At 33.0% G+C, this 17,003-nt stretch overlaps 2 protein-coding genes across 2 annotated transcripts; both read right to left on the minus strand.

The window, feature by feature from the left end:
• Positions 1-4,401: 4,401 nt before the first annotated feature.
• LOC122856396 lies at positions 4,402-6,385 on the minus strand. The gene is made up of 2 exons (XM_044158069.1): positions 5,105-6,385; positions 4,402-5,031 (listed from the first exon to the last, which is right to left on the minus strand). The coding sequence occupies exons 1-2, from the start codon at positions 6,383-6,385 to the stop codon at positions 4,402-4,404; spliced, it is 1,911 nt and encodes a 636-aa protein (XP_044014004.1).
• A 367-nt stretch (positions 6,386-6,752) lies between these two features.
• On the minus strand, positions 6,753-7,532 carry LOC122856397. Its single transcript, XM_044158070.1, has one exon. The coding sequence runs from the start codon at positions 7,530-7,532 to the stop codon at positions 6,753-6,755; it is 780 nt and encodes a 259-aa protein (XP_044014005.1).
• Positions 7,533-17,003: the final 9,471 nt, after the last annotated feature.

The following is a 17,003-nucleotide window of genomic DNA, read 5'->3' on the forward strand; positions in this document are numbered from 1 at the left end:
TTTGGAATTTGGTGCTGTAAAATCACCAAGTATATAGAGCCCATCATAATTACACCGTGAGAGTGCAACATATTTCAAAGCAGCTGACGTATTGTTTTTCGAGCTGAAACTTACTCAAACAGTTTTTCGTGTCGTTAATAGCAAGCGCTTTGTGAATCGTGCTAGCTTCAGCTGGTTTTAGCGGGAATCGGCAACGATCTGCTTCACGGCACATTATAATTTTATCTGACGTCATTTCTATATTTTCTTTCTTGAAAGGCACATAATTTGAAGGAATATTGTTTTTGTTCATAAACTCAAAGTATTTGGATTTTGCTTTGACGCCTATGTTTTTATCCTTAAAAGTTAACCAAAGATATAGGGGACTTTTATCGTCTTCCAAGTCGGATGAAATATGAGATAATTTTCCAATGTCACCGTTTGCTATTCCATCACTAGGATCAAGATTGACCACAATCATATATTTTATCCCTATTTTTATCTGCAGTATGTATGGTACAAGGGTTGATGCAACATTATCGTTTTTGTATTGTGCCAATTCAACTTCAGTATCTTTGTTTGAGAAATTACTTTTATAAGCCTTATCTATTGCATAGGAGTTCTATAAATCTCCTAGAGCTTGCTTTATCTTGTGATTGTTAAAACTATTTACTTCTCGATTAGTGAAGAATAATCTCAAAGCATCATTGGGCACTTGATGTTCAGATACCGTTCTAGCTTGATATCTTCATTAGTCATTGACTACAAACAGTCATTGTGCATATTCTAATATGCGCAATTTTTTAGAGCTGTAATGAATTGAACATCTTTTTTGCGCTTAACTTGGTCTAGCTCGAAATATTCGAAGTTGTCCCATATGAAGTATTTAAGAAAGTCTACAAAATCATCGCTTTTGGGTACTTCAAAAACTGAACTGCCTTTGACAGGGGGAAGTTGAAGTAAATCACCGAAAAAAATAAGAAATTTTCCACCAAATAGCTCGTTGACTCCAAAAACTTCTCGCAAAAAAAAATCTAAATCAGCTAAATTGATTCGTAAAAACATTGAAATATCATCAATTATAAAAATTTTGACGTATTTTATCACGGAGTTATATACTTGTGCATTATTAAGATTCTTTTTCTTAGTCCAAACAGATCGATAAGAATATTTCGGAAATTTGAAAACACTATGGCAAGTTTTTCCACCAATAAGGTAAGCAGCAACGCCAGTTATTGCACTAAGTACCACTTTAAGAGTCTCTGTTTCAACACCAAGGAAATTTTCAAAATATTTCGTCATTAACTGATTGATTGTTTTTATCAGATAGCTTTTACTTGTCCCTGCACCATAGCTAATTCACTTTCTCGTCCCGTTTTGAAAGAGTGTAGAATATGCATATATATATTTCGCGTTGCTTCTCGTTCAGATTATGCATTTACTTTAGCAATTCATCAGTCAACAAGTGGAGGCACAATAATTTTGTATGCCTTAAAATTCTCATCGTTATCAAGTTTTTTACTATCTTTTTCTTTTTGGTTCGAAGTAATTCCTAAGTGAGAAAACACATCAACTTTCTGACTATTCTGTATTTCATCTTTTTATAACTGATTTACTTGCTCGATTTCATATTCTTCACGATCATTTCTATAATGTTCTTTTAATTCCTCTAATTCTTCATGAGTAAAACTGTTATAATCTCCAAATCGTGAAACTATAATATCAAGATTTAGTAGTATTTTTTTTCTGAATAAATTTCGATAATTTCTTTACGTTCGTTACGCCACCGTAAGGAAGAGCATAATTGGTTCTCGGAAAAAGTTTTTTAGATCAATGGTCTTCAAAAATTGCAATATCTTCACTGCGTCTTGCATTAGTTTAATCATACCATGTTCACTTTTAAAACAATAGCTAAAAAGATACTTTGTAGCACTATATGGATCAATAATATATTGTATATTATAATTTCCTTCCCAACAATCTAATAGTTCTCTATTATGATTAATATCATCGACTTTATTGCTTGACTGACGTGAAAAAACCATGGGAGATTCGATGGAAGATGACAATGCTTCATAATATTCTTCTTCTTAAATCTTTAATTTTAACAGCATTTCTTCGAATGATTCAATTTGTCGAACTTCACGATATCGTTGCATTTGATTTCTAGTTTCCGTTAAATTACTTTTTGTTTTATTCAGTTTTTTTTCTTTAGGAAGAGGAAATAAAATATTTGTTTCCGGCATGACAAATCTCGGAAAAATAAAATCGACATCTTGATTTATTGTTTCCTTCATAGCATGTGAAAGTACACGAGTGTACATAAAAGTGCATGTTAGCGTGATCTTTTTCATACTCACATGATGATGATGAGTTCCATGAAATCAACTACTTCTTGTAAGTTGCTTTGCTTTTCCAAATCAGCTGTCAGAGCATTTTTACAATATATCAGAGTATGGTCATGCAAAGACCCTCGCATTCGGTATTCACGTCGGCATAGATAATCAACCGCATAATATTTCCCAAACAAACCATTCAATTTTTCCGAAGCATATAAATAGAAAGCTTTTGCTCTGTTCTGGAAAAATTTAGCACATAGAACTGGGTCATTTCTGATGAGCCGACTCTTATCCACTTGAGATAAATTTAACGCCTCGACATTTGTTTCAGCAATCGGTGGATAATTCGCACCACGAGCTTCGTTCACTGTAGAAGTATTTCTGGTGGAAAATATTTATTAGGACCGAGTAATAAATAAGGTAATCCTAATTGCCTAATCATTGTCATTTCGTGTTTTCCACGTTTTTCATCATATCAATTCTTTATCGATAGTTTGTTTGTCGTTCTCTTTTTTTTCTTTCAGTTTTGTTCCAAATTCAACTAGATTTACGCGTTTTCTTACCATAATTTCATCAGATTAATTAAAGAAAAAAGAAAATCTTCAAGGTCAGCAGAGTCATCAAACGATTAGTGTTTCCGCGATACGATGCGATACGATAATCCAGGCATTATCGTATCGTATCGTCAAATTTTCATGATATTATCGTATCGTCGGGTGTATTATCGTATCGTATCGTCAATGTCGTGACTATCGTCAAAATTATAGTCGATAATATCATTCTCGTTAATTTTACGAAATTGTCGTGAATATGACGATATTCTTGTAAATAATTTGATATTATATTTTATAAAATTAATTAATTATAATATTATATTTTCATTTAATATTATAATTTTTATTTTGTCGTCATATACTTCGTAACGAAATTTATTATTTTGCCGGTTCTCGAAATAAATAATCAACAGAAAGAGCTTGTTAACGGATTATTTATTTGTTCTGATTATTTATTTGTTGTCGTACGAATTATTAATATATAATACCAGTTAATCGTTAATAATTCTAAGGGTCACTGCATAAGCACTGTGGAGGGTCAAGTCTACTGACGAGTGGTGTCAGTGTGGCACATGTTTCGTATATATTCGAGGTCCCGTAGTAGACTTGATACGTTAAACCTCGACCTGTGCTAGTTTTCCCCTCCATCCGTCGAGAAGACGAACTCTCCGAAGGCTACGGGCCGGATCGTATACAGGGTATTCAGTTCAATAGGTATTCAGTTTAAAATGAGTTTTTTTTTCATTTTTTTTTTACATACTATGGAATAACTCATACAATTCTTTACTCAAATAGCTTATATTAAACTTATTTTGTAGGTTTTTAAAAGATCCATCTGTTGAAATTGTAAAAAAAAAAAGTTAAATTATTTTTAAAAAAATTTTAATAACGGATTCGTTCTATTGAAAATTGAAAATTTTCAAAACTCCGGCAAGAGCTTGTGTGGTTCCTCTCGTGTTTAGCACAAAGCTTATTGTTCAATTGTATGTTAGGATTGGCAGAGTGAAAAATAAGGCGCCAACGTGGCTTTGGGAATGCTTGATATATTTAACTAATAAAATTGTATTTATTTCACTTAACACTATTATTTACACTTATGATAATTGTTTAATGTTTTTATAAAATTATACACTTAGTCTTTGTCTTTAAATGAGGTCAAAATTGTTCGACTTGTGATCTGAACAGAACGAACAAAGCCTAGATTATATTAATCTGACTTGTTTCTTCTGTGAATAGTGTACTAAATTCATTACCAATAATATTTAATTGTACTGAGTTAAATGAGCAAATTTTATGTGTGTCTAAGTGATCTTGAATTAGCTTTAACTGAATTTATGTGTACTTAAGTTTACTGAAAAACTAAAATCAGAAAAAACGTGTGCTTGCTCTACGACTACAGTAAGCTAAGTGAACTAGCGTTCGTAAGTGGGCGTGCTTGTGGTTAGTTGTCGGGCGTGCCTGTGGTCAGTTGTCGGTTGTTAAGGCTGTTTTAGAAGTTGCGGTCTTATTCTCAAACATTCCGCCCGCCATCAGCAATCCATTGCTGATGCTTGATTAGTGTTCATGGGGAGAATAATGAGCTTAGCAAGTGGTCTAGTCAATGTAGTTGTAGCAGTTTTAACTTTCACTACTCGAGTTAATCCATCTGAACCTGGTAGTAATTCGGTCACTCTTGCCAAAGGCCATCGACCAGGAGGTGCTCGTTCGTCTGAAATTAAAACTAAGGATCCAACTTGGATATTATTAGTAATGTGATGCCATTTAGAAATTGACTGTTGTCGTTGCAAGTACTGCGTTGACCATTGTTTCCAGAACTGCTGTACACGTTGCTGTATAAACTGCCACCTAGACAATCTCGTGGTCGACAATTCTGTTAAACACGGCTCTGGTATTGCTTGCAATGGTGTTCCAATTAAGAAGTGTCCTGGGGTAAGTGTAAGAAGGTCAGTCGGATCATCACTGAGAGGTTCTAGTGGTCTTGAATTGAGTATGGCTTCTATTTGTGTTAGCAAAGTAGAAGCTTCTTCATACGTCAACTTTGTTTCTCCGATGGTACGATTTAGGTGATACTTAGTTGATTTGATTAGTGCCTCCCATTTACCACCCATATGAGGAGCTGCTGGAGGATTGAAATGCCACTGAGTTGCTTGATCTGTTATCTTAGTTATATAATATTTTCAATTCCCGATCAGCTCCAATAAAATTAGTGCCACAGTCTGAGTACAAGTGTGCCGGAATTCCTCGTCTTGATACAAATCTTTTGTACGTGGCAAGGAATCCCTCAGTAGTGTACTCAGTGACCAATTCTAAATGTGCTGCAGATGTAGTCATACATACAAAGGCACAAATCCAACCTTTGTATGTTTTTGCTCCTCTTGACTTCCAATTTTTTAATATAATTGTACCAGCATAATCAATACCTGTGTGCTCAAATGCTCGTGCAGGTGTTACTCTTGGAAGAGGTAGTTGGCCCATCTGTTGATGAGCACGGATCCCTCTTTGTCGAGCACACACCACACATTTTAAAATGCATGATTTTACACTAGTTCTTCCTCCAATGATCCAATAATGTTGTCTAATGTGTCCTAATGTGAGCTGTGTACCACCATGAAGTGTGACTTTGTGTGCATGTTCAATCAGCAATATTGTTAGGCGAGAATTTTTTGGTAGTATAGCTGGATGTTTGTTATCATAAGTTAATGATGCGTGTTCTAGTCTCCCACCAACTCGTAGTACTCCCTCAGAGTCTAAGAATGCTGTTAACTTATTTAAAGCACTATGAGTAGGTAGATTGTTATGTTTTTGTAACGTGTGTAGTTCGGTTGCAAAATACACTAATTGTGTGGTCTTAATCCAGTATTTTCTGGCTAAATTTAATGCTTCATGTGGTTGTAAAGATTTAGAATTCAATTTATAAATAAACCGGAAGCAGAGAGATGTGATCTTAAATAATGTAGTGACAGATGAATATCTGTTTATAAGATCCCATGTTTTCGTTTTATTGTCTTGAGTTGCTAAAAGTGTAAGTCCTGGTCTTTCTTCTAGCAGGCTGGAACTTTGTGTTTCATTTGTGAGTTTCGGCCAAGTGTGCTGATTTTGTATCAACCATGGTGGTCCTTTCCACCACAATTTATTTTGTGATAGGTGTTCTGTTGTTGTACCTCTTGATGCACAATCGGCTTGATTTTGAGTGCCAGGTACATGCCTCCAGTGAGTGTGTTCAGTTAATTGTTGAATTTGTGAGACTCTGTTACACACAAATTCTTTCCAGCGAGCTAGTGGTGCTTTGATCCAGTCTAGTGTTACTTTTGAATCCGTCCATAAGTATACGTTCGTGATCTTAAACTGCAGTTGTTTTCTAAAGTGATCTGATAGTTTGGCCAATATCAGAGCTGCTGTAAGTTCTAAGCGTGGTATGGTGATTTTCTTTAAAGGTGCTACTTTTGTTTTTGAACATATAAGTGTGGCGCCGTCGGACGATTCGTGAATTACTAAGTAAATGGCTGCAGCCATTGCTAATTGTGATGCATCAGAAAAGCCATGCAGCTCAACACTAGAATTTTTATATGTGTTAAACCACCTGGGAATTGAGATTCTCGTCAGATTCATCAATTCATTTTTAATAATGTACCATTTGTTTGTTTGTGTGTTCGGTAGGTTATCATCCCAACCTAGTTTTAGTAGCCAGAGTTCTTGCATAAATATTTTTGCTTTCACTATTACTGGAGAAGCAAAACCTAGAGGATCAAATATCGTAGCAATCTGAGATAATATGAGGCGTTTAGTGCGCTTATTTCCATTCTTAGTTTCACTTGTTGCAAACGTGAATGTGTCCTTCGATGGTGACCAATAAATACCGAGTATTTGAGTATCACAATTGTCAAATGTGATCTGTTGTTTCTTGTGTTATATGTGGTAGTGATGAATGCCATTTCGCAAGAGGAAAGCCGCCCGCCTTGCAAAGTGCTTTCAATTGGTAAGCCTTTTCTTCAAGTTCATTTGGAGTATCTCCTCCTCCAAATATATCATCGACATATCGACCGTGCACTAATGATGGTACAGCTAGAGGATAGTTATGACCTTCATCTTGAACTAATTGTAGCAGTGTTCTTACAGCAAGATAAGGTGCTGCTCTCGTACCATATGTGATCGTAGTGAGGTGATAATGATGTTCATTGTTTTGTGAATCGACCCAGAGTATTCTTTGAAGATCCCAATCATCTTCGTGTACTTCTATTTGTCTGAACATCTTTGTTATATCAGTTGAAAATAAATATGGATATTGTCTGATCCAAGTTAAAACGTCAACTATGTTCAATAACAGGTTTGGACCAGGAAGCATAATATCATTTATTGATTTACCTGAGGTGGTCTTACTTGAACCATTGAAAACTACACGTAGTTTAGTAGTTGTACTTTGTTCTCTTATTACACCATGATGCGGTAAGTAATAATGTTGGTTGTTTACTAACTTGTTTTCTGGTATTTCTCTCATGTGATTCAAGTCTTCGTATTCTTTCATGAACTGATCATATAGTAATTTGTAGGTGTGATCACGTGCAAGTCGTCGCAAAGTACGTTGTAGGCATTTATGAGCTGAACCATATGAATTGCCTAGTGTACTAATTGTATCCTTTAATGGATTACGTACGATATACATGCCTTCATTATTTCGAGAGTGTGTGGACTTAAAGTGGTCTTCACATTGTTGATCTTCTTGAGTGAGTGAACTAAGTTCAGAATTTGGTGTTTCTTCTTGCACCCAAAATAGTTTTAACAGAGATTCGAGATTCAAGTCTGTATTGTTGATCTGGCTTGATAACATTGAACATAGTTGATCCTATCTTGGGGTGCTGAGCTTGATGATACATATTCAGGTCTAAATGTTATTGATTCGACTTTGAACTTATCATTTGTCCTTAATGGTAAAGGTTTACCAATAACAAGCCACCCGAAGATGGACAATTGTGCTAATAAGTTGGTGTTCGGAAATCTCATGATGTTTGGTCTAATAATCATGCCGTAATAATCAGCACCAATTATCAAATCAATACTACGAGCTTTGTTGAATTGTTCGTCAGCTAGTGTGATTTTGGCAAAAGCATGTTTATCAACTTCGTAATCTTGTGATGGTATCATAGAAGTAATTACTGGCAGTATGTGAGCTTCGATCTCTACATTTTTAATTTTATGTACTGAGTGAAGTATTACGTTGACTTTTCCTCTTGTTTTAAGAGCCGAAGCTCCACCAATGCCTTGTACTTCTACAGTGCTTCTTATTCTTGTTAAATTAGCATTGTTAACAAGAGTTTCGGTGATAAATGACAACTCTGAACCAGTGTCGATTAGTAAACGTGCCGAGTGCTCGTAAGTACTAGTCTTGATTATGACCTGCGCAGTAGCTAAGAACACCATGTGCGTGTGCGCATGTAGTGCTGTGTGCTTAGCTGAATGATTTAAGAATTGATCACAATTCGCGTGATTTAAAGTTGATTCATTTGCGTGATCTAAAGTTGATTTATTTGTGTGTTCTAAGCTTGGCTTAATTGTGTGTTCTAAGGTTGGCTTAATTGTGTGTTCTGAGCTTGGCTTATTTGTGTGATCTAAGCTGACAATTGTACTACAACTTCATTGATTCTGAGCTTGTGTAACAATGGGCTCAGTTGCTCCGACTGGAACTGACTGAGTATTAATCTTTGTGTTATCAAAAAACTTTCCAAAGTCCATCCCATAAAACAACGTATGATGGCGTTGTTGACACTTTTGTTGCTGTGATGGACCTTGAAATGTGCACTTTAAGCCACTACGGCAATTCTTAGCATTATGTCTGCTTAGACAGATGTAGCATAAATGCTTGTTCTTAACAATTTGTAGTCTTCGTTGAAGATTCGAGTCTTGAAAATTTTCACAAGTAGACATGTGATGATTTCCTGAGCAAGCGTCACAGATCCAACTTGTAGGACTACTACCCATGTTAGTTTGACGATCATTTGTTTGTGTTCCTGAAAGACCTTGTGCCTTTCGGAATGGTGTAGTTTTGATTGTTGTATTCTTTGGTAATGGTTTAGCAGCTGCTGAGCTGCTTTCAATACCTTCAAGTACTCGAGCTCGAGAAGTAATGAATTCCAAGAAATGATCAAATTGTGGAATCTCACGGGTGATGTTAAGATGTGTTTCCCAGCATTCTCTTGTGTCAGGATCGAGCAATTTTGTGCAATGAGAAACTAAAATACAATCTGCTGGGTTTTTGACTTTAGCTAAACTGAGTATCTGTATTGTTTCATTGATGGTTGTGTGCATGTGATCACATCCACTGGCTGTGCGTGATCTTAATTGTGGAAGAGAGTGAAATCTGTCAAAATGTGACTGAGCCATTAATCTTGTATTTTCAAATCGGTCAGATAAGATTTTCCAAGCAGCTTCAACACTACCAGTTTCAGGTTGAATACGACTGATAATATCTGCCGGGGTTTTGTCCACAGCTGTCTTCAAATAATGAAGTTTTGATGCTTCAGATATATCTTCTCTTTTCATAACTAAGTTTTCATAAATTGCTTTAAACTCAGCCCACTTGCGGTAATCACCATTGAACTTAGGTAATTTAATTTCAGGAAGTGGTGCCCTGCGTGGTAACACGTTTTGTGGTACTTGATCATTGAAAACTGGTGGTGGCATAGGTGGTCTAAGTTTATCTTCCAAACGACGTAAGTAACGCATGAGTTTGTTATAAGCCTTACGTTCTTGTTTGAATGGTATTGCTCTAAAATATTCATGATTAATAAATGCTGTTGGCCATTGTAGAACTAAGTTGCTATGCTCGGTTAAAAACTCTTCATGAGTGTACTTAGCTTGATCGATTGTGTCAGTAATTGAAGCAAGTACCATTGTGTTTTGATTGAGTTCAAGTTCCTCAAACAACGTCTGCAACGTCTCAATTCTGTCTATCTGTAGATTGACTCTAAGTTGGTATTGAGGCGGAAGTATAACGCTATTCAAGTTTTCTGTGGATTCCATTTCTTTCTTTGATGATGATGATCGTGTTTCGGGTAGTAAACGTGTTGATGAATGTATCGGTGGTACGTTCAAATTCTCCTTACTCCGACGCACTGACATATTAGTTGATACAATAAACTTAAATATCCCTAGAATTTACTAGGTATCACTAAATCACAACTAAAAGTCAAAGGGAATTTAAATTGTTACTAAATATCTTGTGATCAATTACGATGCACAAATTTACTGAAATTTACTAAAATTTACTAAATTTCACTAGATCACTAAATGACACTAAATTTCACTAAATTCTTATTTGCAACTAAACGAGTGCAAACTAAACTAAGATAATTTAAACTTAAATACAACTAAATGTTCTAAGTATAGTTAAATTAAACTGTTATTAATTACTAAATTTGATTTATACACTTTCGTGTACGGAAAGGCGGGAAGCTGAGCACTGAAATCACTTCACTGAGACACTAAGGTCAATTGTGAGAACACAAGAGTTGTGTACTGAATGTTATATACACCGTGTAAACTACTGAGTATAATACTGAGTTTTATACGTCCAAAACATATAGCAATCCTGCAGTTCTACTGGGTGATGTATGGTGTGGTTAAGCGTTGAACAAAACTGAACGCTTCGTTTTCTTACACCACGTGTTGAACAAACGAAACTTAACTTAATCACAATTTTATCACCTAATGCAATGGCACGATCCCTTTTTCCACTCAATCCGGCTCGAAGGACCAAAATGTTTAGCACAAAGCTTATTGTTCAATTGTATGTTAGGATTGGCAGAGTGAAAAATAAGGCGCCAACGTGGCTTTGGGAATGCTTGATATATTTAACTAATAAAATTGTATTTATTTCACTTAACACTATTATTTACACTTATGATAATTGTTTAATGTTTTCATAAAATTATACACTTAGTCTTTGTCTTTAAATGAGGTCAAAATTGTTCGACTTGTGATCTGAACAGAACGAACAAAGCCTAGATTATATTAATCTGACTTGTTTCTTCTGTGAATACTTCTAAATTTATTACTATTAATATTTAATTGTACTGAGTTAAATGAGCAAATTTTATGTGTGTCTAAGTGATCTTGAATTAGCTTTAACTGAATTTATGTGTACTTAAGTTTACTGAAAAACTAAAATCAGAAAAAACGTGTGCTTGCTCTACGACTACAGTAAGCTAAGTGAACTAGCGTTCGTAAGTGGGCGTGCTTGTGGTTAGTTGTCGGGCGTGCCTGTGGTCGGTTGTCGGTTGTTAAGGCTGTTTTAGAAATTGCGGTCTTATTCTCAAACATCTCGATTATAACAAAATCATTATAGTTTCATTTTTTTAATAATTTTAAATTATATAATTGAATGTTTTTTTGTATTTTTTGTGCTGACACACACAAGCATATAATGTAGACGTGCTTGCTAGCAGTAGTGTTAGTGCCTGTCTGTGTATATGTCGTATGAACGGACACACTCAAAAGCTGGTTTTCGAGACAGGAGCGCAACAAAATTTCGGGTACCCGGGCATAAGATTTAGCGTTATGATATACAGGCCCCTCAAACTACAAATATTGGTTCAAAATAGTCTATTTCGTTACAAGTGCCCACTCAGAGAGTGTGCTCTCAACGAATTTGGAGGGGCAAGCACGAGCCTTGGCGAGTGTTTCTCCTCCAAATGAGTTGTGAGTGGGCTCTCTGATTGGGCACATGTAACGAACCATATTTTATGTTACTAGGGACAGTGGTAATAATGTGTGAATTTCTAAAAAGCGCACTACCCCTCTTGCGCTTTGGAAATTCACACATTATTCCCACTGCCCTTGTAACATAAATGACTTTTACAAACAGCCTTAATACTTTTATTTATGAAAATTTGTCCATGGCAGGTTTTTTTTTTCAATAACATGATAATTCAAATAACTATTTTATCGATCAAGCAAATTATAGCCGAATTATATAAAGAAAGTTTTACGCATGCACTGTAACTTTTTTTTTAAAGAAAAAATGTTTAAAATAAAAATCGGTAACTGCGTATATTTTGGATAACTTTTGAACAAAGTTATATTCAGCTCAAAAAATTTGATAATGAATTCTTGAGAGCCTTGATAAAAATCGCTGAAATCACTCTTCCATAAATATTTTTCAAATGTAACATAAATGATGATGGTGATCATTATGAGCAATTGCTGATATCTAATTAACGAGTAATCAGAACAAATTTTATCAAAGAGAGTGGCTCTCGGTATCAAACAGATAATAAATTTAGGAAATAAATAAAGCTTGCAAGTTAGAATTTTAAAAAGTTATGCTGAATATGAACGGCAATTTTGTTTTTTTATTTATTAACAATCTTCTAACGACATTCAAAGCAGTTGTCAACTCTATGATTATAAATTCTGTCATCTCTAATAACCTAGCGAAAATCGCAATCTATGATTTGTTCTTAGTTTTCTTATTATTTGACCTAGAAAATTATATGGCGATCATTTTTTTGTTATCAATAAATGAGCTAACAAACGAAATTACTTAAGCTTCACTTACGTAAAAAAGGTAAAAAGGATTATTTTTTTTCCATTGATTACCATTACAATTTTTTTTGTGTAGATTATTTAACTTTTTTTCATTACTATGATAGAAATACACTGTTTATCAATTATTAGAGTTTAAAAAACAACCCTTATCCACACAAAAATAAATAATCATTTTCCTTTTTTTTCAAAGAAAATCCAACTTTTTTTTTTTTTAATTTTAATTCCATTCCCATGATAAAATATAAAAAAAACAAATATAATATAACTAACAGATGGAGACCAACGATATGGCACTGCGGTAACGGTTCGGACTTTGAGACAGGAGGTCTCGAGTTCGATCCCGACCACCGACGCCATGTATCGAGTGGTAGGCGCAAGCCGGCTGTACTGCCCAGGTTTTTCATGGTTTCCCTGGGCTATAATAGGAATCGGGTACAGTTTGAACGCATTACAAAGTCGACATCCATGTCTGTCGCAAAAATGAGTTGTAGGAATTGACGGTTGGAATATGTTTAAAGAAGGAGAGGCACCGTGCAAGAAACTTCCTAATAAGAAGTATAGCACGTTAAACAATTCATTTTTTTTTTTTATAACTAACAGATGGATCTTTCAAAAACCTACAAAATAAGTCTTCTAATATAAGCTTTTTGAGTTAGTTGAATTGTATGAGTTATTCCATGGTATGTAAAAAAAAAATTAAAAAAAACTTCAATTTCAATTTTTTTAATTTCTATACTTAGTACCACCTTATTCATAGTATATTTTAGTTTTTTGTAACTGAAATATATCTATTTTTTTAAGTTCTTTCAGAAAACATTAGTCTAAATATCGTTAACATTGAATTCGAAGCGGCAATTTAGATTATATGGAATTGTTGTTACTTTCCTATGTTATTTAAATGGGAAAACTAAATTTGAGGACAGCACCCTCTACAAAATTTTTTTCGGGCTCAAATTTTGACTGGGTCATTTTTATGAAATACCGAAGATATTCCAAGATTGTCTTTGAAATTGAAAAAAAAAAAAAAAAAAAAATCAAATCAACCTAATAACTATATATAAATGAAATTTTTAAAAAATAAATGAATATAAATGTTATCATCAAAATTTTTCATTTGATTCAATCTGTTTGGATTAAGTCAAGTGCAAAACAGTGTTTTTCGTTTACTTTTAAATAAATAGAAATATAAACATGATTCGATATAGCTCAAGTTAATATAAACTAGTAGACGACACACACTCTTGAGAAATAAATAAAATCACTGGCATATAATACCTCAAATGATTATCGAATTATCGTAATTATCGTGAAAGAATTATCGTATCGTCACGATAAAAATTTGCATTATCGTATTGTCTATCGTAATTATCGTATCGTGATTATCGACTTAGATAGTTTATCTTGTTTATTTATATTTTCATGATAAACATCTGACATTTCGAATTTGTCAGATTTGCCATTAATAATTATCTTTCGATGAATATTATTGAACTTAATAGAATTATCTAAAGTCGTTTTGTCTCGTAGATCTATCTCGACTGATCTTGCTTGTGGCAAGTAAGTTTTATTAGTTTTTGAATAAACCATGAGTGATGGGTTACAGATGGTGTGTAAATCAATGCAAGTTGTTTTTCCTGATCTAAGAATGTCATCAATTTTTATTCAGCCAGATTCAAGTAAAAAACAGCAAGTATAACGACTAATTTCTTTTTCTGTCTGAGGAGAGTCATATTGTATAATAAATTTAAGTGAATAGGGATATCTTTCAATGATTGTGTTGTTCAGCGCCTAATTTAATAAAAATAATAAATAATAATTCAGCGTATTCCAGAACATATTCGGACGAGGTCTGAAGCAAATTGCAGTACAACATCATTAAAATTTCCGAAAATTATAACTACTATTACAAAAGACAAGTGACATTTCATTTTTTTGCAATTATCGCCAACGCAATTAACGAGAAAAAAGCCACAATTTTTTCCAAGTATTTCAGTAGCCATATCAGAAATATCTGCATCTTTTAACCGATACGTTCTACTCATGTTCAACTCGATTTGATCTTTTTTCAATCTTTCAAGTCAAAAAGAAATCCAAGTCGTTTTTTTAAACGTATCTTCGGAGTTTCAACGATTTTGTATCAAAAAATGAATTATTATAATTCTTTAAACACTGATTGGCAGATATATAGTCAGTTTGATGTTTCAGATGGCGTTTCAATTTAAGTTCAATTTGTCTTCAAGATTCGGAGGCAAAACAATTGCCATTTCATTAACATCTATTGGAATATTTATGAAAGGCCCTTTGCAGCCAAGCTGAGAATTTTTAGCGTATTTTATTAACTCTACAATTTGCATGAAAGCAATGTATAGTGATACCATTATTTCTTCTAATTCGGATAAAGTTTTCATTTTTTCTTCCACTATGGGATATTTCAAACCACAATTTAGATTTATAAGTGGTATTTTTCCTTGTTGAATATTTGAAAAACAAGTATAATAAATATATGCTGAACTATACCCAATAAATAAACTTGTGAATTGTCTTTTCGTCTTGAACTGGTGAAAACTGACTTTAAATTAGATTTCACTGGTAATTTGAATATTATATCATTGCTAGAAAAATTCATTAAATTTTGACTCGTTAAAGTTTTTATTTTTAGTTAATTACTAAGATTATGTGGATTCGAATTTTTCTGGGAAATCGAGTCTAGTATTTTACGAGATTTTTTTGGAAAAATATAAAGTTAATTAAGAATATTATAATATGATTTATTTTGATAGAAAAAACGATTATTATAAAATAAGAAAACAAAAAAAAAGAAAAAGAGTCATCTTGCGTGTATACAAATAAATAATAAATTGTAAATAAAAGAAATGCATAAAAATTTTTTTGTTAGGGTGATTACTATAGGTTATTTTGGAATTAAATTTTGAAATCATATCCAGAATCAAAATAAGGAAAAAAATTAGGTCTAAAACGAGACTAAATCTCGCAGACACATTGATCGATTAAACGAATGAATATGTCAAACCCTAATCTTAGTTTTTGTTTAACAAATAAATTATATATTTTTTAAACGTTAGAGTTCCACAGTTTTTTATTTCAACTTTTTGAATTATAAATTTTTTTTGTTATAATTGTTTTTATTAGTAAATAATAGTATTTTATCTTAATTACCTAATAGGTCGTTCAACTTATTTTGACCAGAGCAATTCGAACCAGTTGTTCAATCATAAGAATTTATTATATTATGATTAAAATTAAATCAGACTGAATCCATTCATAAAATGAATAAATAAAATTATTAACAATTGAATCAGACCCTTGTTGATTGATCATATTGTAATATATTTGTAATTAATTCACCAATTGAGTAATTTAATTTGAAACTCCATTTTTGTCGACAGACAGGGATTATGATTTTGGGAAACAACAAACGAAAAAGGATAGGTTTGACAAGATGACACTAGATCGAGACTTGACTTACAAGTATGATGGACACGTTACAGGTTAATTTGAGTTAGCATGAATCCAGATATGACAGGAACAAAATGGCGTCCTCCAATAAACACATGAATGAGTGGTATATTAAGATTTTATATTTTACAATAGAATAACTGAAGACACCGTATTTATTTTAATGACACTCAACTTATTTTGTTAGCACTGTATTTCACTCGTGTGATTATCACTTATTGTATAAACAAAAATGGTGACGTCCATGCGGACATGTGGTACAACTTAATTTATTAAATTATTAGTTATTAATTTAGACAAAAATTATTACTAAAATAATGATTTTAGGATTGTTATTAATTAAATGAATTCAATATTTTAATTAAATTAATTATTTTACTTGAGATTAAATCATTTTAACCCGATACAAGATTCTAATATTTCTCACGTGGTAAAATGAAATAGAAGCTAGGTCTATCATTTTTATCGTGAGGTAAGTCTAGTTGCCTTGAATGTCAGCAAGAGAAGAGAGCGATTTGCTGGGCTTTTTCGGGCAGCTTGGGCCTGAGGCAACATGGCAGTGACTACGCTAGGGCCGAAATAGTTAAAATTCAGATATAATAGTTTGCCGTCAGTAAGTTGCAGCAATGGCCGACTTATCGCGGTAAATTAAAAATGACCAATGTTCCAGGTTTTACCGTGGGACATAACAACAGTATGTAAATAATTTTATTATTAATAATGAATAAAATTGAATATTTTAATTTCGTATTTTAATTTATCAGTAAAATTGAAATGAAATCCTCGTGATGTTCACGGATAAATTATTTTATTTTTTTGTTTGATTTTTTGGATTATATATATTTTTTTCGTTTTTCATTATTTTTTTATTATTAAATAATAGTTCTGCATCTTAATATATCTAATATATGAAATAGTTCGTTGAATTTATTTTGTCCTAGTTGTGTTCACAAAAATTTATTAGATTATCATTAAAATTAATTTAGATCAGATCCATTAAAATATTGAAAACAATTGAATTTGACTCTTGTCACTGATCACAGTATGTAAATTATTTATTTATTTTTAACGAATGAATTCGTTCAATATTTAACTTTTGTATTTTAATTTAACT

Source organism: Aphidius gifuensis, linkage group LG5 (assembly GCF_014905175.1).
Source record: "Aphidius gifuensis isolate YNYX2018 linkage group LG5, ASM1490517v1, whole genome shotgun sequence".
In the NCBI taxonomy this organism is placed as follows: Eukaryota; Metazoa; Arthropoda; class Insecta; order Hymenoptera; family Braconidae; genus Aphidius; species Aphidius gifuensis.